At 38.2% G+C, this 22,440-nt stretch overlaps 1 protein-coding gene across 1 annotated transcript in view; it reads right to left on the bottom strand.

The window, feature by feature from the left end:
- The window catches only part of SHC3 (SHC adaptor protein 3), a 623,780-nt gene that overhangs the window by 103,433 nt on the left and 497,907 nt on the right, over positions 1–22,440 (bottom strand). Inside the window, exon 11 of the mRNA XM_007946331.1 lies at positions 10,815–11,110. Within this exon, the coding sequence (XP_007944522.1) occupies positions 10,815–11,110 (296 nt within the window). The remainder of the gene's footprint in view (positions 1–10,814; positions 11,111–22,440) is intronic.

The raw sequence follows: 22,440 nt of genomic DNA, 5'->3' as shown, positions 1-22,440 counted from the left end.
TTGGTCTTCTCTTCTTTTCTTGTCTTTTTAGTGATCTCTTGCTTTCTTCATGGATAATGTTCTTGATATCTTCCCATAATTCATCTAGCTTTTGGTCGTTGGTGTTCAATGCATCAAAAGATGAGTATAACCATATAATCTTCATACCCAAACCAAATGAGGGAAGCAAGCAAAGGCAGCAAAGACAACTAAAATCAATTTTACTGTGAACTGGCACTCAAAAAACTCAGTCCTAAAGAAATATTCTACCACACATCTGTTAGTTTGTCATACTGTGGTGGTTTGCATGTTGCTGTAAGTCTGGAGGCTATGCCACTGGTATTACAAATGCCTTATGAATTTCGGTGAAACATTGTCTGATATATTACTGGAAAACTTATGTATAGCCCTGAAACAGTCACTGAAATAGTACCAGAAGATTTGTCCCTCAAGTTGAAAGAAACTCAAAATATAACTGGGGATGTGTTACCTCCTCAAAGAAAAGTCAACCTTAATGACATAGATGGAGTATAAAATTTTGGGGATCTTCATGTGCTGATGGGCACAACTCAAAATAAGGAGAAACAGCCACAAACATTCATTAATAATCAGAGCATGGACTGTAGGAAATATGAATCTAGGAAAATTGAAAGTTTTCAAAATTAAAATGGAACGCATAACAATTGATATCATAGGCATTAGTGAGCTGCATTGGTCTGGGATTGGCCATATTGAATCAGACTATCATATTATGTACTATGCTTGTAATGACAAATGGAAGAGGAATAGCATCACATTCAGTATTAAAAAGACCATTTCAAAGCTCTATCCTATAGTACAATGCTGTCAAGGATAGGACTGTAACAGAAGACCAGTTAATATGACTATTATTCAAATTTATGTAGCATCCACCAAATCTGTTGTTGTTGTTGTTGTTGTTGTTGTTATGTGCCGTTGAGTCAACCCCAACTTATAGCAACCCCTCCTTGGATTTCTGAGGCTATATCACTACAGAAGTAGATTGCCCAACCTTCCTTCTGAGGAGTGGCTGGTGGGTTTGAACTGCCAGTTTTCTGGTTAGCAGTCAAGTGCCTTAGGTGCTATGCTACCAGAGCTCCTCCACCAAATCTAAAGATGAAGAAATTGAAAATTTTTGCCAACTTCTGAAGTCTTAAATTGACCAAGAAAGCAATGAAGATATATTGATAATTACTGGTGTTTAGGAGTTCTGGTAGTATAGTGCCTAAGCCATTTGACAGCTAACGAAGGCTGGTGGTACAAACCCCCCAGTCACTCCTCAGAAGGAAGATTGGGCAATCTACTTCCATAATGATACTCCCTCAGAAATCCAAGGACAGGTCGCTATGGGTCAGATTCGACTCCATGGCAGTGAGTTTGGTTTTATTTTTTGTTTTTAGAATGCAAAAGTTTGAAACAAAGAAGAAGTTGTGGTAGTTGGAAAATTTGGCCTTGGTGATAGAAATGATGCTGGAGATCACATGATAGAATTTTGCAAGACCTAAACCTTATTCATTTCAAATATGTTTTTTCCAACAACATAAATGGCAACTACACACTTGCACCTTGCCAATGGAACAAATAGGAATCAAATTGATATATATCTGTGGAAAGAGGCAATGGAGAAGCTCAATATCATCAGTCTAATCAAGGATAGAAGCTGCAACTGGAACAGACCATCAATTGCTTCTATGCAAGTTACAGTTGAAGTTGAAGAAAATTATAACAAGTCCACGAGAGCAAAAATATAACCTTGAGTATATCTCACATGAATTTACAGATCATATGAAGAATAGATTTGATGCAATGAACACCAGTGACAAAAGACCAGACAAATTGTGGGATGACATCAAGAATATCATACATGAAGAAGGCAAAAGGTCATTAAAAAGGAAGAAAAGTCCAAAATGTATGTCAGAAGATACTCTGAAACTTGTTCTTCAACAGAGAGCAGCTAAAGCGAATGGAAGAAATGATGAATTAATAGAGCTGAACAGAAGATTTCAAAGAGGAGCTTGAGAAGACAAAGTATTATAATGAAAAGTGCAGACACCTCGTATTAAAAAGCAAAAAGGGAAGAACATGCTCCACATTTCTCAAGCTTAAAGAACTGAAGTAAAAAATTAAGACTCTAATTGCAAGACAGAGGTTTCTATGGGAAAAATATTGAATGATGAAAGAGGCATCAAAAGAAATTGGAAGGAATACAGAGTCAAAAAGAATTCATCAATGTTCAATCATTTCAGGAGGTAGCATATGATCAAGAACCAATGGTATTGAAGGAATAAGTCCAAACTTCACTGAAGGAATTATCAAAATAAAAGGCTCCAGGAAATTACAGAATACCCGTAGAGATTTTCTACAAACAGATGCAGCACTGCAGGTGCTTACTTATTTATGCCAAGAAATTTGGAAGGCAGATACCTGCCCAACCAACTGGAAGAGAACCATATTTGTGGACATTACAAAGAAAGGTGACCCAAAGGAATGTGGAAATTATTGAACAATATCATCAACATCATGTGCATGTAAAATTATTCTGAAGATAATTCAAAAACGTTTGCAGCAGTATATTGACAGGGAATTTCCAGAAATGAAAGCTAGATTCAGAAGAGGACATGGAATGAGGTATATCATTGTTAATGTCAAAGAGGTCTTCGCTGAAAGCAAATACCAGAAAATGTTTACCTGTATTTTATTGGCTATGCAAAGGCATTTGACCGTATGGATCATAACAAATTATGGATAACGTAGCAATGAATGGGAATTCCACAACACTTAATTGCACTCAAGAGGCAATTGTTTGAAGAGAAGAAGGGGATATTGCACAGTTTAAAATCAGGAAAGGTGTGCATCAGGGTTATATTCTTACACCATACTTACTCAATCTGTATGCTGAGCAAATAATCCAAGAACCTGGACTATATGAAGAAGAATGCAGCATCAGGATTGAAAGAAGACTTATTAATTTGTGATATGCAGATGACACAACCTTCCTTGCTGAAAGTGAAGAGGACTTGAAGCACTTACTGATGAAGATCAATGACTTCAGTATGGATTATACCTCAACATAAAGAAAATAAAAATCCTCACAACTGGGCCATTTAGTAACATCAAAGTAAGTGTAGAAAATATTGAAGTTGTCAAAGATTTCATTTTACTTGGATTCACAGTCAAGTCTTATGAAAGCAGCAGTCAAGAAATCAGATGATGTATTGCACTGGGGAAATGTGCTGCAAGAGACTTCTTTGAAGTGTTAGAGTAAAGATGTCATTTTGAAGAGTAAGGTGAGCCTAACCTAATGCAAGATATTTCCAATCACTACATCTGCATGTGAAAGCTGGACAAGGAATAAGGAAGACCAAAAAAGAGTTGCTGCCTTTGAATTGTGGTATTGGGGACGAATATATGAAAATACAAGAAGAAAAGACAGATCTCTCCTGGAAAAAGTGCAGCTAGAATATTGCTTAGAAGTAAGAATTGCCAGACTAAAACTCACCTACTTCAGTCATGTTATTAGAAGGGACTAGTCCCTGGAGAAAAATATCATGCTTGCTAAAGAGAAGGGTCAGAGAAAAAAGGGAAGACCCTCAACGAGACAGATTGACACAGTGATGGGCTCAAGCATAGCAAGGATTGTAGGGATGGTGCAGGAATGGGCAGTGTTTCATTCGGTTGTACATAGCATTGCTATGAGCTGGAATCAACTTGGTGGCACCTAAAAAAACAACAAAGAATATAGTAGGTTCTCATATCCAGCAAATAATATATTGAGATCAAATAGGGCTTATATCAAGACATCAAGATTACAAAACCTATGCATGTAATTCCTGATCTTAATGATTTAAGGGAAAATTACATTTTTTCAAAAGACACTAAAAAAAGAATGTGAGAAAGTTTAGTACCTGTATGTGATCAAAATAATTGGGTAATTAGTGTGTATAAGTTTCATAAGATCAAAGATTTTCTTTTTAAACTAGTTCATTGATATATTTCAGGTGTCAAATACAAATGCCTAGATTTACGAGGCATTGGTTATATATTTGTTGAATGAATAAATGAAGGTTGAGTAAACATAAGCATAATCTACCAAAACCCTATCATAATCATCATTCTTAATTGAACAAAGCCTCAAAAATATTCTCTATCAAGCTAGGAACAAGACAAGGACACCTTCTCTTGCTCAACACACAAAGGTGGCTCTAGTCTGCATGGTGTTAGGGGCAGTGGTGGTTCAATGGTAGAATTCTCATTTTTCATGCTGGAAGCAATGGGTCTGATTCCCAGTCAATGCACCTCATGTGGAGCCACCACCTGTCTCTCAGTGGAGATTGTGTGTTGCTATGATGCTTGCAGGTTTCAGTGGACCTTCCAGACTTAGGTGCACTAAAGGAAGCAAGGCCTGGTGACTATCTTTCTAAATCAACCAATGAAAATAGATCACAAAAGTCTGATCCTTTTGTGCATGGAGTCCCCATGAGTTGAGGGCCAACTTGAGAATAGCTAACAAGTCAGCATGGTAGAGCAAGGTGGACCTGGGATTTGAAGGCAAAGATGTCTTTATTTGCAATGGCATGGTCATGTTCCAGTAAAGCAACTGAAATCCACTGTTCAGCAAAGTTTCTTCATAATAGTTTCTGGGTATAAAATCAAACTCTCTCCCTTTCCCCACAGCAATATTTGTTGGAAAAAATAACCAAAGTAACATACTGCTTAGAGCATGGACTAAAACTAGACATTCTAGGAAATTACCTAACAAAGAAAACAAATGACCTTCCTGGAGAAAAATTGTAAACTCTTTCAAAGGAGATCTTAAAAACTAAAAGAGGATTGATTCAAAATGGAGTCTCGCCAGTGAGCACCATGTTTATTTTTCCTTCTGGCATCTAAGAACTTTAAGAACTAGATACAACAGTTTGAATTGAGATTTTTGGCACTCTGAACAGCTCACTGAATCAGATTGCACCAAACACAGAAGAGCAGAATTGGAGGAAAGGCACCTGGAGATTTTTCAGGAAAGAGCTACTCCCGGAAGATGAACAGGCACCTGAGAGAGACCACTGGAAACCTTTCTGGGGCAGTCACTGTCTGCTGGGCAGAGGCAGCCACCTGAGATCCCCGATCAAAGAACGGATCACTTAAAGCAGCTTACTGGCAACCAATACAATATTCCAGCAGGCAGCGGCAGAGACCTGTCTCCAGTGGCTGATTTTGTTGGTAATTTGGGTGGTGAGGTTGTAGCCGGACACAGGCACCATTGCTGAGACTCAGGTGGAGATCTCACTGGTGTGCCAGAAAGGCTACCTCCCTCCCCTCCCAGCAGATTACAGAGCAGGCTTGGGTCAGATTGGGAGATACTGTGCTTTTCTTTGCCATGGTTATTGGGACCACAGTTCACTGGCAGGTACTCCCCCAACTCCACCACAGCTAAAATTGTGTGCATCTTTGGTGTGTGGGCGGTATCACAGACAAACTCTAGAGCCGACCATTACTGGTTGGGCGGGATTGTGTCACCACCGCAGGCAGATGGGGCACGGAGAGCAAAAAAACTGCAGCTGAGCGCAATCCTGTGAATTTTGCCCTGGAGGTGTGCTTTGGCTCTATGGGGCCATGGAGGTGGGGGCTTTGAGTGTACATGAAATTGGCAGAAATTTATGATCTTCTAGTAATAGGAATTTTTCCTGAGATTGAGCTGCAGTCTAGCAAATAAATATGTCATAAGTAAGAGCCTGCTCAGGTACTCCCCCGAGTCCAACACACCTGAAATTGCACACCTCTTTGGCACTGCAAGTGGGTGGTATCACAGACAAACTCCAGAGCTGGCCATAGGCGGTCTGGCTGGATTTTGTCAGCACCATGGGCAGACAGGGTATGGAGAACAAAGAAACTGCAGCTGAGCCCAGTCCTAGGAATTTTGCCTTGGAGCCATGGTTTGGGCTGTGGGGCCATGGAGGCAGGGTCTTTGAGTGTGCCTGAAATTGGTGGAAATTTGTGACCCTCTAACAAGAGGAATTTTTCCTGAGGTTGAACCATGGTCTTGCAAATAAATACATCATCAATAATACCCAGCTCAAAGCCCTAGAAACCAACCCTAGCAACACCAAGCTTTCCTTCTTCTGCTCCCACTTCTCTGCCAATAACTTCACTCATTCAATAGAAGAAACCATATTCAGCCAATTACCATAAAACCTCATGCTTCAAACTCTAAACCGTCTGTACGAAAAACAGAAACACATATCCATACTCCACACAGTGATTCCACCATCACAAAGAAAACAGCAGAGTGACCCAACACACCTGAATCAATATTAAGATAAAACACAACACTTTCACCTTTCAAAATATAAAACCATAAAACAAATCAACACGTAACCAGCACCTAGAGACAACTTAAAGAGACAATGCTCTACCAGATTCCAAGGGCTTAAGAAGAGGTTCTACTTTCCAGTAACCCCAAGAACTCTCTGGACCAGCACTATACGACTGAAAAGGTCTTAGTTTACACCTTCTTTTTTTTTTTTTTTTTTCTTCTCTCGTGATTAACCCCGTTACTTGTTGGGGTTTTTTGTTTTGTTTTGTTTTTGCTTTATTTTTTTCCTCTCTTCTGTTTGCTAATTTGTTTTCTTTCTTCATTATTCTCTGTCTCTACCTTTTTTCTTTTAGTGACCTATCTCCAGATATTGCATATTTACCTATTCTCTTTTTCTTTTCTCCACTTTTTGTTTTTTTGGGGTTACTGTTCCTGTGTGATTTCAGGGTGTATTTTTTGTCCATGTGCTTTTAGTTTTTTCGAAGGTTATTTAATTGTAATTTGTGCCTAACTGAGTGGGAGACAACAAGAGTTCCCATAAGATACAAGTACACCCACACCTCCTGCAACTTCACTTACTAAGCAATACCCAGCACCTCCTTCTCCACCAGTGGGCCAAAGATTAAAAAAAAAAAAAAAAAAAAAAACCAAGAAAAGCCTGAATCACCCTTGGCTGCTCTTCACAAACAATTAACAGAGATCTTAATACAATACCACAATGCCTCGGAGACAACAGAACATCACAGTCCACACAATGAAGCAAGATAAAGTGGTAGAAATAAGAGAACAGGTTACAGACCCAGAACACATCCCTGAGGAAGAAGCAGCATTGGAACTCTCTGATAAGGAATTCAAAAGAATTATATGTAGGTATCTTCAAAAGATTGAGAGACAGATGAAAGAAAACACAGAAAAAAACTTAGAAGAATTTTGGAAGAAAATGCAAGAAGAAACTGACAAAATAAATGCAAAATTAGAAATGATTCTAAATCTGCAGATAGAGATCCAGAAGATCAATACTAAATTGTTAGAAATAGATAACACTTTGGAAGAGCAAAGGGGTAGAATTGATGCAATGGAAGACAGAATTAATGAGATTGAAGACAAATACCTGAATACTACTTTGGAAAGGGATCAGTCAGAAAAAAATCAAAACAAAATGAAGAAAGCCTGAGGTTCATGTGGGATACCATCAAAAAAATTAACTACATGTCATTGGAATTCCAGAACAGGAAGAGAAAAATAAAACCACTGGTTGGATAGATGGGGGGACAGGCTGTATGATTAGGTATGTCTATGAAATGGGGAGTGTATCCAAGAACATATATAGGGTTGGCAAAACAATGGTCCTATAAGTTTATGTGAATGATCAGAATTCCCAGGTGTATAGTAGAGCTGACAAGGGGCAAGGTTGTGGTCACTGCTTGGTCACAGCCAGCTACGAAGAGGGACCGAGTAGTTGAACCTGAGGGCTTGGGACCATAGTCACAGGGGACATCAAGCTCAATTGGCATAACATACTATACAAAACATTGTTCCACCTCTTACCTTGGCGAGTAGCGACTGGGAGCTTAAAAGCTAGCAAGCTGCCATCAAGATGCAACTATAGGTCTCTCCTCATCCAGAGCAAAGAAGAATGAAGAAAACCAAAATTCATGGAAACAATTTGTCCTAGCAACTGGTACACTATCTGATCTGCAGCCTATACGACTATGAGACCAGAAGAACTAGATGATGCCCACCTACCACTCTCATTCACTTGGAAGGGGATCTATGTAGGAGATCCTTGATAGAGAGGGAGAACAATGTGGAACAAAACTAAAAATCATTTGGAGGAAAAAAAGGGGTGGCCCAGTTTGCTGGTCCAATAGAGCCTGGTGGGACCACTGAGACTATGGCGTGTAGCTGCCCTTCAGGTCTGGATTTGAACCCACACCTGTGGTTTCCAACCAAACAAAAGACAGGCATATGAGTTGAACATTTACCTCAAGTAGATACACTCCTTGGAGAGAACAATCATGGGAGAAAGAAGGGCTGCTTATGCACAGGGAGACAGCTCAGGGGGCAAGAGCCCGTGGAGGGATGGACACTGGGAAAAGGTAACTGTGGGGAGGAGGTGGGAGGGGAGCTGTTGCATTGTGGTAAACTGTGGTCAATGTTATGAGACAAAGTGTATGTGAACTGCTGTATGGAAAGTGAATTTGCTCTGTGAATCTTCACCCAAATCACAATAAAAAAAATTAAAAATAAACTAAAAGAGGAGAGGTTTATGCCTTATTCATGACTGTAATTATTTAATATTTTAAAATGCCAGTTCTCCCCCAAATTAATCTAATAATTCAATGCAAGTTCAATCAAACTCCTAGCATGTAGTTTTGTAACTTGACAGTATGGTCTCATAATTTATAGAAGAATAAAGGTATGAGAATAGCTTTTAAAAAGTTTAGAAATTGAGTTTAATTTAGTTGGAAATTTAACTTAATTAATATCTAAACTAATTTAAGTTAGAGAAGAATGAAGAGGAAGGACTGACATCACCATATATTAAGACAGTTTCAAAGATAGTGATTAAGACAGTATGTTACTTGTACAAGGAATAAATAGTCATAGCAAAATAAAAGAATATATCAAGAGTCCAGAAACAAACCAATGACACAAGAAAATTTAGTGTGTTATAGAAGGAACATTACAGTGTAGCAGAGAAAACATCAATTATTTAGAAAATGATGACAGAAGAATTGGCTTACTATATGGATATTTCAAAATTATTAGGTCTCTAGTTTAAAATTCTAGGAGCTTTGGTGGCATAGTGCCTAAAACATTTGGCTGCTAACCAGAAGGCTGGCAGTTCAAACCCACCAGCCTCTCCTCAGAAGGAAGGTTGGACAACCTACTTCTGTAGTGATACTGCCTTGGAAACCCAAGGAGGGGTCGCTATGAGTCGGACCCAACTCGACAGCAGTTGAGTTTGGTTTGGTTTAGTTCAAAATGGGAGAGCTTTTCTCAAATATTGAGAAAAATATGCATGATGGTTTATGGTGGCTTTGGTGTCCTTTAATAGAGTCTAGTTAGTAATACATGAACTTTGTGCACAATGGAATCCCTGGTTGTTCACCAAAGTAACAGTTCTATACACAGAAGGCAACTTAATAGAGCTCAAAAGCATATACCAAATTAAAAAAAAAAAAAAAAAGAGGAAAAAAATGAGATTTATGGAACGATGCTAGGTTTTCAAATTTATAAAACTCACAAACAGAAAAAATATAGTTGTGCATTTGTACATATATGTGGGAAAAAAATAAAAACTAAAGAAAATTGATTGGAAGAATATGCTTTACATTCTTGGGAAAGTAGTTGCCCAAAGTGGAGAGGACAAGAAGACCTGTGCAGCAGTAAATGTTTAGAGAGTTCCAAGAGCTAAGATGTGCAGGCAACACAGTCTAGGCACCTGAGGTAACAAATTACCTCCCTGTGCCGCTCTTTCTCTTCAATACACACACATACACAGTTAAATTGTGTTCAAGTCCAACTGAAAACTATGGCTTCATCTCAACCTATCAATAAGAAAACATGATCTTTTTAACTACCATTTAAATAACTCTATGCTGCTTATTTATTTTCATCAGATAAAGGGTTTAAAATAATAATATTAGAATTTGCTCAATGGTTAGCTTCATCAAATTGCATTCATTAAATGTAGCAATTCTTGGACTATGCCAGTGTGAAGTCAAATATATTCCTTGACTGGAAGATGGAAATTTCAGTCAAATCTATCGATTTATTTGGACACAACTGTACTGCCATAAATAGCCAACCTCAAAGTTCTAGTCACTTTTCTACTTCTCTGAGTGAGAAAACAAGAGGCTAATTGACAGGAGATTTGTTTCCTGCTTCATCACATTTTAGCATCTGCAAATGAAAACCTCATTAATTCAACTTCTAGAGATACACACAAAAGCCTAGGATCCTATTTCCACTATGAATGCATTTGGAAGAAAAATATTCTCAGATTTTATATTTATTTACTTTAAAGGGCATGAAAATTAAGCTTTCAGCAAGGACCATGATAATTTTCCAAGTTTAACAACACACACAAGGATCTTCCTCATACCCACTTATATCTATTTTCTGGTCTGAGAGCCTAAGTCCTTCCATTTCTTGACTCTGGAGCTCTGGTAGCATAGTGGCTAAGGCACTTGACTGCTAACCAGAAGGCTGGCGGTTCAAATCCACCAGCCACTCCTCGGAAGGAAGGTTGGGCAATCCTACTTCCGTAGTGATACTGCCTCGGAAACCCAAGGAGGGGTCGCTATGAGTCGGGGCCGACTCGACGGCAAATAACAACAACAACAACAGGGTATTAGAGGACATTTTTCAGCAGACATATTTAGAAATAGGATACGTTGTGGTCACTCAGTGCAGCAGCCAAGGAGGAATATAAAAGGTAAGTCTCAGTTCACTTAAAAGAGACCATCTGCCCTGATACCCAGCCCCATGCCATGCTCACCGTGCCTTCAGGGTCCACCAGCAGCAGGTGCTTGGCCTGGCCATTGTGCATGCCCGTGAGGACAAAGGAACCAGAGTTTGTGGTGCTTTTCCTGACAAGGAAATCTCCATCTTTCTTCAGCAGCCCCTCTGCCTCATTCCTGTTCATCTTTCCTTGGTACCATGGCTCTGTGTTTAGTTCTTCCAGCATCTTGGCATCCAGGGCTCTGGGAGAGACAGGGCTGACGCATTCTACAGAGGCTGCCTTGCTCAGCATGGGCCCCATGGACTGGTTCTTGAGAGCATCTTCAAAAGGTTCTGTGAATAAGAACATTCGTCAGCCACAAATCAATCTCAAGAAGAGCAAATAGTAAAAGGTACAATGTCAAAGACAGAAATAAAAAGGTGACTTCTAAAAACCTAGAAAAAAACTTGAGAAAAATAACTGTCTGTTAATATAATGAGATTTATCCTAATAAGTGTTTAAAGCACAGCTAAAATTCAATGAGTTTGCTTTTCCAAGATCACTAGGATTTTTGTGTTGTGCCAAGATGCAAGCATATTCTTTGCCCAGCTAGTTAGAATGATTTCACTTCTGTACATTGCCTAATCCAAAAGGTCATGCTTATTACATTCTGTGTGCTGTCTCTGAAACATTAAAATATCTGTTCTCCTTCAAAATCAAAACCTGCAAATACTCAGAGGAAATGATGAAAAGGAAAAGATAGGCTGAAAGGTTTATTATTATTATTAATTTTTTTATTTTAAGAGTTTCTTTTACATTTAGTATTACATGTACATTTAGTTTCACTCCTCATTTACCATGCCCAACCCTAACCCAGTCTCCTCCCCTCCTTGCCGGGTAAACTTCTCCCCCCATACCCCTCATAGTTATGTACTCCTGTTTGTCCTGCATTTCCTCTGTGTGAATGTTGCCCCTCTGGTGCCCCGTGGTCGATTGCTCCAAGGGATGCATTTCCATAGAGTATGTGGGTGCATCACCCTGGGTTCAGTGGTCTGCAGGTACATCTTGTTTACTATTCAGCTGAGAGCCTGCCCTTGGGAGTGAGCTTTATTCCAGGCCCAGGACCATAGTTATTGGTGGCCTCACCAGACTCCATCTGTTCTTGTTACCTTGTGCCATGCTCCAGCATCCTTGAAGACATTGTTCAGTGTTCTCAGGAACTGCTCCAACCACCCACTGTTGCTGCTAGACCTATAACTAAAGTTAAGTCCAAGTGTGCCATAGGCTAGAGACCATTCTCAAAGCTGCTTCTTATATACGGGAAGTAGGCCACATGCCCAAAGCAGCTACTCAGCTGCTTGTGGTAGATTCCACCATGGAGTTAACTGCCAGTCTCATCATGAGGAATAACTACCACCAACTGCCCAGCCACTCAACCAGGCCCAGCCAAGTTGACACACAAACATAACCACCACACCATCTGACCAGTAATTCTGGTCATTATTGACTTTTTGGATTTTGTTCCACATTTTTCCTCCCACTCTACCCAGGATCTCCAGATTTGATCCTTTCCTGAGTGATTGGCATTAGTAGCCAGGCACCATCTAGTTCTTCTGGTCTTGAGGGCCATAATGTCCTAGGGCTGATTGCTTCCAAATGCCCTTGTTTTTTTGCTCTCTTCTTTGCTTCTGATGCTAGGAGACTATTAGCTGCATCTTAGATGGCCACTTGAAAGCTTTTAAGACCTCAGTCACTACTCACCAATGTAGGATGAAGAACAAGGCTTTTATGTATTTTGTTGTGCCAATTGAATCTGATGTCCCACAGTACTACAGTCCTGAGATTGGTAGATCCGTTGGATCTCTCTCCCACAGTGTCTTGGTGTCTGTGTGGGATTACTCCGTGTCTGTCTTCTACTGTTTCTCTAAGGATTGCAGGTATTTTGTATCACTGGTATCTGTGCAAGATTAGCCTGCACTGAATCTATCCTTGGTCTAGAGTCTTTGCCTGTTCACTGACCCCCATCTGATCTTCTCAGGTGTTTATGTGTTTATCTGTAGCCTGGTGTTTGGTGTTAATAGTAATGCAGTATTGTGGGCACACTGGTTTGTATTAGCATCTATCATCTATTTCCTTTGTGCACAATTCGGTGTCCTCCCTTTTCCTAATGTTATCATGGTAGTCACAGGCTCTTTCCATACATCCTTCTCCTTTCCCACATCAGCGTGTGGACCACAACTAGCCCCAAATTAATCATTCCCTTTCCCTCCCCACCCTGGTAACCTACAAAGTGAGTTCCCTTTCCCAAGCAAACCCTTCTTTGTCTTTTTACAGTAATGGGCTCATACAGCACTTGTCCTCTGTGATTGACTTATTTCACTCAGCATAATGTCCTCCAAGCTCATCCACATTATGAGATGATTCACGTACCCCTCATTGTTCTTCTTTTTTTTTAATCTCACTTTAAAATTTTCATCTCCAAAAAGTATTCCTTAACTAAGATGAAGTAGTTGCCAGTTCATCTCTAATTACAGCTGGCATACTTCCTTCTTCAATGTGTTATCTTTCTTTCTTTCTTATTTTTTTCTTATTTTAAGAGCTTGTTTTAAATTCAACATTATATGTACATTTAGTTTCACTCCCTATTTACCATGTCCAACCCTAACCCAGTCTCTTCCACTCCCTACCCCGTAATCCTCCTCCTGTGCCCCTCATATTTATGCACTCCTGTTTCTCGTGCATTTCCTTAATTTGAATGTTGGCCCTTTGGTGCCCTTTGGTCTATTGCTCTAAGGGATATATTACCATAGAGTATGTGGGTGCATCACAGATCCTTTCCGTATATCCCTCCCCCTACCCACATCAGCATGTGGGCCCCAACTAGCCCAAAATCAATCCCTCCACTTCCTTCCCCATTCTGGTAATCTACAAAGTGAGTTCCCTTTCCCAAGAAAACCTTTCTTTGTCTTTTTACAGTAATGGGCTCATATAGTACTTGTCTTTCTGCAATTATTTCACTCAGCATAATGTCCTCCAAGTTCATCCATGTTGTGAGATGATTCATGTATCACTCATTGTTCTTTAATGTAGCATAGTTTTCCATTGTGTGCATGGTACCATAATTTGGTTATCCACTCAACCGTTGATGGGCATTTAGGTTGTTTCCATCTCTTTGCTATAGTGAATTGTGCAGAGATGAACATAGGTGTACATATGCCTGTTCATGTGCTATCTCTCACCTCTTTAGGATATATTCCTAGTAATGGAATTGCTGGGTCAAATGATACTTCTATTTTCAGTTTTTTAAGGAAACACCATACCATTTGCCACAATGGTTGTACCATTTTACAATCCTAAGAGCAATGCACAAGAGTTCCAATCTCTCTGAAACCTTGCCAGCATTTGTTATTTTCTGACCTGTTGAACTTTGCTATTATTGCTGGGGTGAGATGATATCTCATCATTGTTTTGATTTGCATCTCTTAATGATTAATGATTGTGAGCAATTTCTCATGTGCTTGATGGCTGCCTGTATATCTTCTTTGGTGAAGTGTCTGTTCAAGTCTTTTGCCCACTCGTGAATTGGGTTTTTTGTCTTTTTGGTGTTGAGGTGTTCAAGTTTTCTATAGATTTTGGAGATAATTCTTTTATTATATATGTCACAGGCAAATACTTTCTCCCAATCTGTAGGTTCTCTTTTTATCTTTTTAACAAAGTCTTTTGATGTGCGTAAGAATTTAATTTTTTTAAAGGTCACAGTCATCTGGCTTCTATCTCCTGCACATTCTGGATTATGCTTGATAGTCTATTTATGCCATAAATTAGGGCTCCCAGATTTGCCCCTATTATATCTTTGATTAATTTTTGTTTGGGGTTTTACATTTAAGACTTTGATCCAACTTGAGCTTGTTTTTGTGTATGGGGTGAGGTATGGGTCTTGTTTCACTTTTCTGTAGGTGGATATCCAGCTTTGCCAGCACCATTTGTTAAAGAGGATGTCTCTTCCCCATTTAATGGGTTTTGGAACTTTGTCAAAGATCAGTTGTCTGTAGATGGATGGGTCTATATCTGGACTTTCTATTCTGTTCCATTGGTCTAGCTGTTTATCATTGTACCAATACCATACTGTTTTGACTACTGTGGCTGTATAGTAGTTCTTAAAATCTGGGAGTGTGAGACCTCCCACTTTTTCTTCTTGAGAAGTGCTCCTCTTATCCGAGGTCTCTTTCCTCTCCATATGAAATTAGTAATTAGTTTTTCCATGTCCTTAAAAAGTTTTGTTGGAATATGGATCAGAATTGCATTAAATGTGTGGATTTTTTTTAGGTAGTATTGACATTTTCACAATATTCAGTCTCCCTATCCATGAACAAGGTGGGTTCTTCCATTTATGTAGTGTCCTTGTCTCTTGTAGAAGTGATTTATAGTTTTCTTTGTATAGGTCTCTTGTGTCTCTGGTGAGGCTTATTCCTAGATAATTTATCTTTTTAGTAGCTATTGTAAATGGTATTGTTCCCTTATTTCTTTATCAGAGGACTCTTTGTTGGTGTAGAGGAATCCAACTGATTTTTGTCTGTTGACCTTGTATCCTGCCACTTTGCTGAACCTCTCTATTAGTTCCAGTAGTTTTTTTATTGAGTCCCTTGGGTTGTCTATGTACAGGATCATATAGTTCACAAATAAAGATAGTTTTAGTTCCTCTTTGCCAACTTATATACCATTTATTTCTCTTCCTTGCCTTATTGCCCTGGCCAGGACTTCCAATACAATGATAAATAGAAGTAGTGATAGAGGGCATCTCTGTCTGGTTCCTGTTCATAAGGGGAATGCCTTGGGTCTTTCTCCATTAATAATGATGTTGGCCATTAGCTTTGCATATATACCTTTTATTATGTTGAGGAATTTCCTTTCTATCCCTATTTTGCTGAGAGTTCTGAACAAGTGTTGGATTTTATCAAATGCCTTTTCTGCATCAATTGCTATAATTATATGGTTCTTTTCTTTTGTTTTCTTTATGTGGTGGTTTACATTGATTTTTTTTTTTTCTGATGTTGAGCTACCCTTGTAAACCTGGTATGAATCCCACTGGGTCCGGGTATAATAATTTTTTGATATGTTGTTGGATTCTGTTGGCTAGGATTTTGTTAAAGATTTTTGTATCTATGTTCATGATGGACATTGGTCTGTAGTTTTCCTTTCTAGTGGTGTCTTTCCCTGTTTTAGTATTAGTGTTATGCTTTCTTCATAAAATGAGTTTGGGAGCATTCCAACTTTTTCTATGCTCTGGAATAGCTTAAGTTGCATAGCTGTCAACTCTTCTCTGAATATTTGATAAAATTCTCCAGTGAAGCCATTAGGGCCAGAACTTTTCTTTGTGGGAAGTTTTTTATGACCTGTTAAATTTCTTCTTTTGTTATAGGCTTGTTCAAGTTTTCTATCTCTGAGTGGAATAGTTTAGGTAGGTCTTGTGATTCTAGAAACTTGTCCATCTCTTCTAGGTTCTAAAATCTATTGAAGTAAAGTTTTTCATAATATTCTGTCAGTATGTTTTATATTTCAGTTAGTTCTGTGTGATGTCACCCTTTTCATTTACAATGCTTGTCATTTGGATCTTCTCTTTCTTTTCTTTTGTGATATCTGCCAATGGTCTTTCAATTTTATTGATCCTTTTGAAGAACTAGCTTTTAGCTTTATTGATTTTTTTCTATGCTTTTTTTTTTCTGGTCATTTATTTCTGCTCTGATCTTTATTATTTCCTTGCTTCTAGATACTGCAGGATTCTTTTGTTGTTCTATTTCATGTTGTTGGAGTTGATGAGTTAGAGGATTGATTTTGTTTCTTTCCTCTGTTTTGATGTATCCATTTATCACTCTAAACTCTCCTCTGAGTACTGCATTCACTGTGTCCCATAGGCTTTGGTATGATGTGTATTCACTCTCATTTCTTTGTAGGAATTTTTTTATTTCACTTTTTATTTGTTCTATTACCTAGTAGTTTTTGAGCAGTGAGTTATTCAGCTTCCATATGTTTGATGTTTTTCCCTGCTCTTCCTATTAATTTCTAATTTTATAGCATTGTGGTTCAAGAAGATGCTTTGTAGAATTTCAATTCTTTTGAATTTATTGAGGTTTGTTTTATGTCCCAACATATGGTCTATTCTGGAGAAGGATCCATGTGCACTGGAGAAGAATGTGAATTGTGCTTTTATTGGGTGGAATGCTCTGTATGTATCTATGAGGTCAAGTTGTTTGATTGTATTGTTGAGTTCTTCTGTATCTTTGATGAGTTTTTTTCTAGTTGACCTGTCCCTCTTTTAAAGTGATGTTAAAGTCTCCTACTACTATTGTACAGTTGTCTATTATCCCTTTTAATTCAGTTAATATTTGCTTCACATATTTTGGAGCACTTTCATTGAGTGCATAAATATTTATTATTGTAACATGATCTTTGTCAATTGACCCTTTCAGCATCATTTAATGTCCTTCTTTGCCTTTTAGATGTTTTTCACCTTAATGTCTATTTTATCAGAAATTAATATTGGCACTGTTGATCTTTTTTGATTACCATTGGCTTGGTATATTTTTTCTACCCCTTAACTTTTAATTTGTTTTTATCTTTGTGTCTAAGGTGGGTCTCTTGTAGGCAGCATATCAATGGGTCTTCTTTTTTTATCCAGTCTAACACTCTCTTTCTCTTGATTGGTGCAGTTAGTCCACTCACATTGAGTGTAATTATTGATAAGTATGAATTGATTACTGTCATTCTATTATGCTTTTGGTGTTGCTGGTGTTTCCTTGGTCCATATACTTTTCTGTGCTGCATTTGATTTGTTGTCAAGTGCTTCCTGTGTTTTCTTCTTTATTGTTGGTTTTGTGCTTATTAAACCCATATGTTTTCCTTCCTTCTGGATTTGCTTAGGGGGATTGTTACTTTCCTCTGTGGTTACCTTGGAGTATATTCTTGTCTCTACATTTTTAGAACAGTGCATACTATGAAAACATTGTCCTGTTTTCCTCTCCATTTGGAAGTTTGTACCTAGAAGTTTTATTCCTTCTGATAGGTTACTTGCTGTTGTCATGTACTGACTGACTTCCTTGGATTTCAGTGTACAATGTTTTATGGTCTTATTTTGAGTTTCTGTTTTGGATTTGGTTTTAGTGTTGATGCCACGTATCCTGATTTTGTTGATCTCTGTTGTGGGTTCTCTCTTGGAAGGACTTCCTTAAGCATTTCTTGTAGGGTTGGTCTGTTTTTCACAAAATCCCTTAATTTCTGTTTGTCTGAGAATGCCATGATTTTGCCCTAATATTTGATGGATGATTTGGCTGGATATAGGATTTTTGGTTGGAAGTTATTTTTTATTTATATATGTTTTATATATGCCATCCTATTGCCTTCTTGCCTGCATGATTTCTGTGGAGTAATTGGAGCTCAGCCTAACTGTTTGATTATTATAAGTAAAAAATTTCTTTTGTCCCAGGCAGCTCATGAAATTCTTTCTTTGTCTTTGATTTTGGAGATTTTAATTATAATATGCCTTGGTGTTTTTCTCTTGAGATCTATCTTGTGTGGGGTTCTGTGATCTTCTTGGACAAATATCTTTTCTTCCTTCATCATATGGGGGAAGTTTTCTGTTAGTAGGTCTTCCACAGTTTTCTCATTTTTTCCCCCCTCTTCCTGTTCTTGAATTCCAGTGAGGTGTATGTTGTTTCTTTTCATGTCATCCCATATAACGCTTAAGTTCTCTTCATTTCTCTTAAATTTTTGTTCTGATTTTTCTCATACAGGCTGGTTGGTGTCCGGGGATTTGTCTTCTAGTTGGGAAATGCATTCCTCAGCCAATTCTATGCTACTCTTTTGTGCTTCCACTGTATTGTGTAATTCTGTAATTTTGGTATTCATCTTCTGGATTTCTAACTGCTGTTTTTGTATGAGTTCTGATTGTACCTTAATCTTGTTATTTTGTTATTGAATGGTTTTATTGAGTTCTTCCAGGAAACTGTGTGTGTTCTCCTTGTTTCTATTTGGAGTTTCCATAGGCTCTTTTAGAGCTCTATAAACATATGTTCTAAATTCTTTCTCAGATGATTCTATTGCCTCCTCTTTCTCCATATATAATGAGACCTTTGTTTGGGGTTTTACTTCCAATGCCTTGTCCTGATTTTTTGTTTGATTTGAGGTTTTCTCTTGTCTCCTAGACATTTTGAGGTTGTCTTTAACTGTTGGTTATGTATTGATTTGTTTTGTCTGGTTTTATGATTTAACATATTGAAAAGTTGGAGCTGGTGTATTTTATTATTATTATTATTATTATTATTTTGCCTATTAATTCAGGTGTGCTGGATTGCTCTGCAGTTTACTTTGTGATGATGGAATCACTGTGTGGCACGTGTATGCAGGTCTCTGTTTGTCATAGAGAGTTTAGGATTCAAACCGGCAGGTATTATGGTGGCTGAATGTGATTTTTCTATTGAATGGGTGAGGGTATAGGTGGAGAAAGTGGGAGGAGAAGAGAGAACAAACAAAAGCTCCAAAGTGGCAGGAGTGGTTTCTAGGGCTTTGAGCAGGCTGCAAATGATGATGTTGTATTGTTATTCATAGGCTCACAACTCAAGTTCAGCAACAGCTCCAATTTTTAGCATGATGCCACTTTCTGCCAGGTTCAGACAGACGCAAACACCTCACTCTCAAGGCCCTTCTGCGCCAAAAAGCTGACCTAAGATAACTGCTCTATTCCACGATTTGCTGTGGAAGTTCTTCCCAGGGCTTGCCCACTTGCAGTGTTAATGTTCTCTCTCCTCAAGTTTCTGTGGTGCTGGAGCCAGAGAAATGCCTGCTTGCACCCAGCAGTCCCAAATTTACCAATAAAAGCAGGTGCTGAAGGTAGATCCATGGGGTGGCTGCTGGTTCTCTGGTGTGGTGCATTCTCACCACCTAGCAGATTTCCCTGTTTTTGCTATTTTCCCCCTGCCTCTTTTTCCTTTCTAATCTTACTCCCCTGAATTTTGTGTACTCTGACTTAATGAGCTGTTCAGAGCACCAGAATCCCTATTTCAAACTGCTTCACCTAGATTTTCAAGCACTAGATGATAGAGGGAATTAGTGTGGGGACAAATAAAGAGAGGCCATTTTTCAGTAGGCAGGCTGAAAGGTTTTGATGTAAGGTAAAATCTAAGTCCAAGCCACCAAATATTTATTTCAAAATCTTTGCATCAGGCAAATTGTGAAAAGAGAAGAAAACTGCCATCTGTTGGATGTTTTTTGAGTGACTTGCTCTAGACTAGAACCTCTACTATGCCTTGACCTTCACTTGTTTCCCTTTGGGAAAGGTTCCTGTGCAAGTGCCTGAGATCAAATTTTTCTTCATCTCCTTCAGATCACTCTTCTCAATGCAACATCTCAGTGAATAGTGGGACAGTCTTCTCTCACAGCAAAAAATACTAGTGGCCAAAGAAGGAGTCAGCCATATTTAGTGGGCCTTTCTAATAAGGTAATATATGCAAAAGCACTCTGAAAAATGGTGTTATGCAAGGGTAAGGTAGTATAATTACTTAAGACCATACTGTTCACCCCATGAAGAAACTATTTTAGCCCCAGAACCCAATGCTATTCTGGGATATAATTTGTATTGTGTAAGTACTCAATAAACGCTGCAAACTAAGACAAGTTTGTTAAATGTTAGTAAAGGATGGGCACAAATGAAATGAATAAATGAAACCCAAAGTAGGTCATTTTGATGTTTGTGAAATAATTTACAGATTTGGGGAGAAGAAGAGATAAAAATTATTGACTAAAATTATGTTTGAGGATTTTCTCTTTTTTCCAACGTTTTTCCAGATTACCCTGAGTAATGAAAACTTTTTTTATATGCTTCCTGCATCATCACCATCATCACCATTCATCACCACCGTTATGCAACCATCACCATCAGTGTGATCAGCACCACCATTACCATCATCAGCAACACCATCATTTCTATAAGAATCACAATTTACACAGCCAGCACTACTATTACCACCATCATCCCCACGTTTACCTTTATCATCACTACCATCAAATCACAACTATCACCATCAGCACCACCATCATCAGCAGTACCACTAGCACTATAAATACCATTTCACCAAAATCACTATCATTATTTAGTTTTTGAGGTTCAAGATAAACAAGACAGAGCACTGGCTTTATTTCTATTTTCATTTTTTTCAGTAGACACTAGCATTTCCAGGGCCTTTCTACTTATTATCTCCCCTTCTCCAGTTTTGGAAGCAGGAGTAGAAATTAAATTGCTTTATGGAAAAAGAGCTCTGATGCCTGGTTTGCCATCTAAAGCTACAGTCCAATCTAACTTTCCTCAAGCTCTGGGGCCAAGAATCACTGGTAAATTGACTGAGTTAAATAGTAAAAATGCCTGACCATACATACAACTACTAAACTATGGTTGTGAGATATTGTAAAAACTTGAAAGGAGACTTGGAAAGCTCCCAGTTCACTTTACATTCTTGGGAAAGTTGTTTTACACCTCTCAGTCTCTGTTTTTTTGAATTAACTAAGTGATCCTCAAGGTACCTCTGAATATTGTGATACTAAAAGTCTTCTCCCCCTGGTAATTTCTGTAAGTCAGAGAGAGAAGCAAGTTTGTCTGAAAAACCAATTGTGCAGAGGAAAAATAATGTTTTTTTGTTTGTTTTGTTTGCCATGATGGTACTCAACCTCTAAACCCTGTCCTCACACACATAAAACACCAAAGATATCGAGTGTTGAATCAACAAGTCTGGACTCGGCCACTTATCTTTGTCTTTTACAAGCAGTGGAGTTACTTAACATCTAGGATTCTCTGTTTCCTTCCCTGTAAAATAATAATAATAATAATAATAATACTATCATCTACCTGTAGGAGTGTTGTGAAAATTAAATAAGCTCAATAATGTTGGTCTCTTTTCTCTCCCTTTTAAGTTTTATAAAATTCAAAATGGATTTGAAAAAAAAAAATTAGGAAGTAGAAGTATGGCTTTTTTGTGCATTTGGGAAGATTTTTCAAAATTCCTTAACAATAATTTCCACTTTTATTAATCAGCTCATGAATGATTTAATTTTTCCAATCTATATTGCAAATGAATATTGTTATCACAAATACTTGTAGTCACTCCCCTTATCTAGTTTTCTCTTCCATCCCAGCACTTATCATTACCTAGCATTAAATATTTAGTTGTTTCTTTAAGATTTCTGAAATAGAGACTTGGTTTTGTTCTCTTGTGTATCTTCAATAAATAGAATAGGATCTGCCTTATGGTGGGAACTCAATAAATATTTGGATAGTGTATGGGGAGAGGAAGTGGAAGAGAAAGAGAAAGAGAAAGAACGAGAGAGAGAATATTACATGCATGAAAGGGAGAAGGTGCATTGCAATTTTTTGTTTATTTTTTTAATCTTATTTAATAGTCTGGGTTCCTTGAAGATAGGGGTCATGTCATTTCATCTGTACATCCTTTGCAATTAATAAATTATTTGGCATATAATGAAACAAAACCAGTTGCTGCAAGATGGTGGACTAGGCAGAAAGACTACACAGACCCTCTTCAACAAACAAAAGGTAAACCAATTAACACAGACACAGAAGATAATCTTGGACCCCTGAGCCTTGAAGGGAAGGATATAGAAGTGGACTAAACCCCAACTAGCA

The sequence above is a fragment of the Orycteropus afer genome, unplaced genomic scaffold, assembly GCF_000298275.1.
Source record: "Orycteropus afer afer isolate SDZICR_OR568_19922 unplaced genomic scaffold, OryAfe1.0 scaffold00156, whole genome shotgun sequence".
Classification (NCBI taxonomy): domain Eukaryota; kingdom Metazoa; phylum Chordata; class Mammalia; order Tubulidentata; family Orycteropodidae; genus Orycteropus; species Orycteropus afer.
This window is presented reverse-complemented; position numbering and strand designations above follow the sequence as displayed.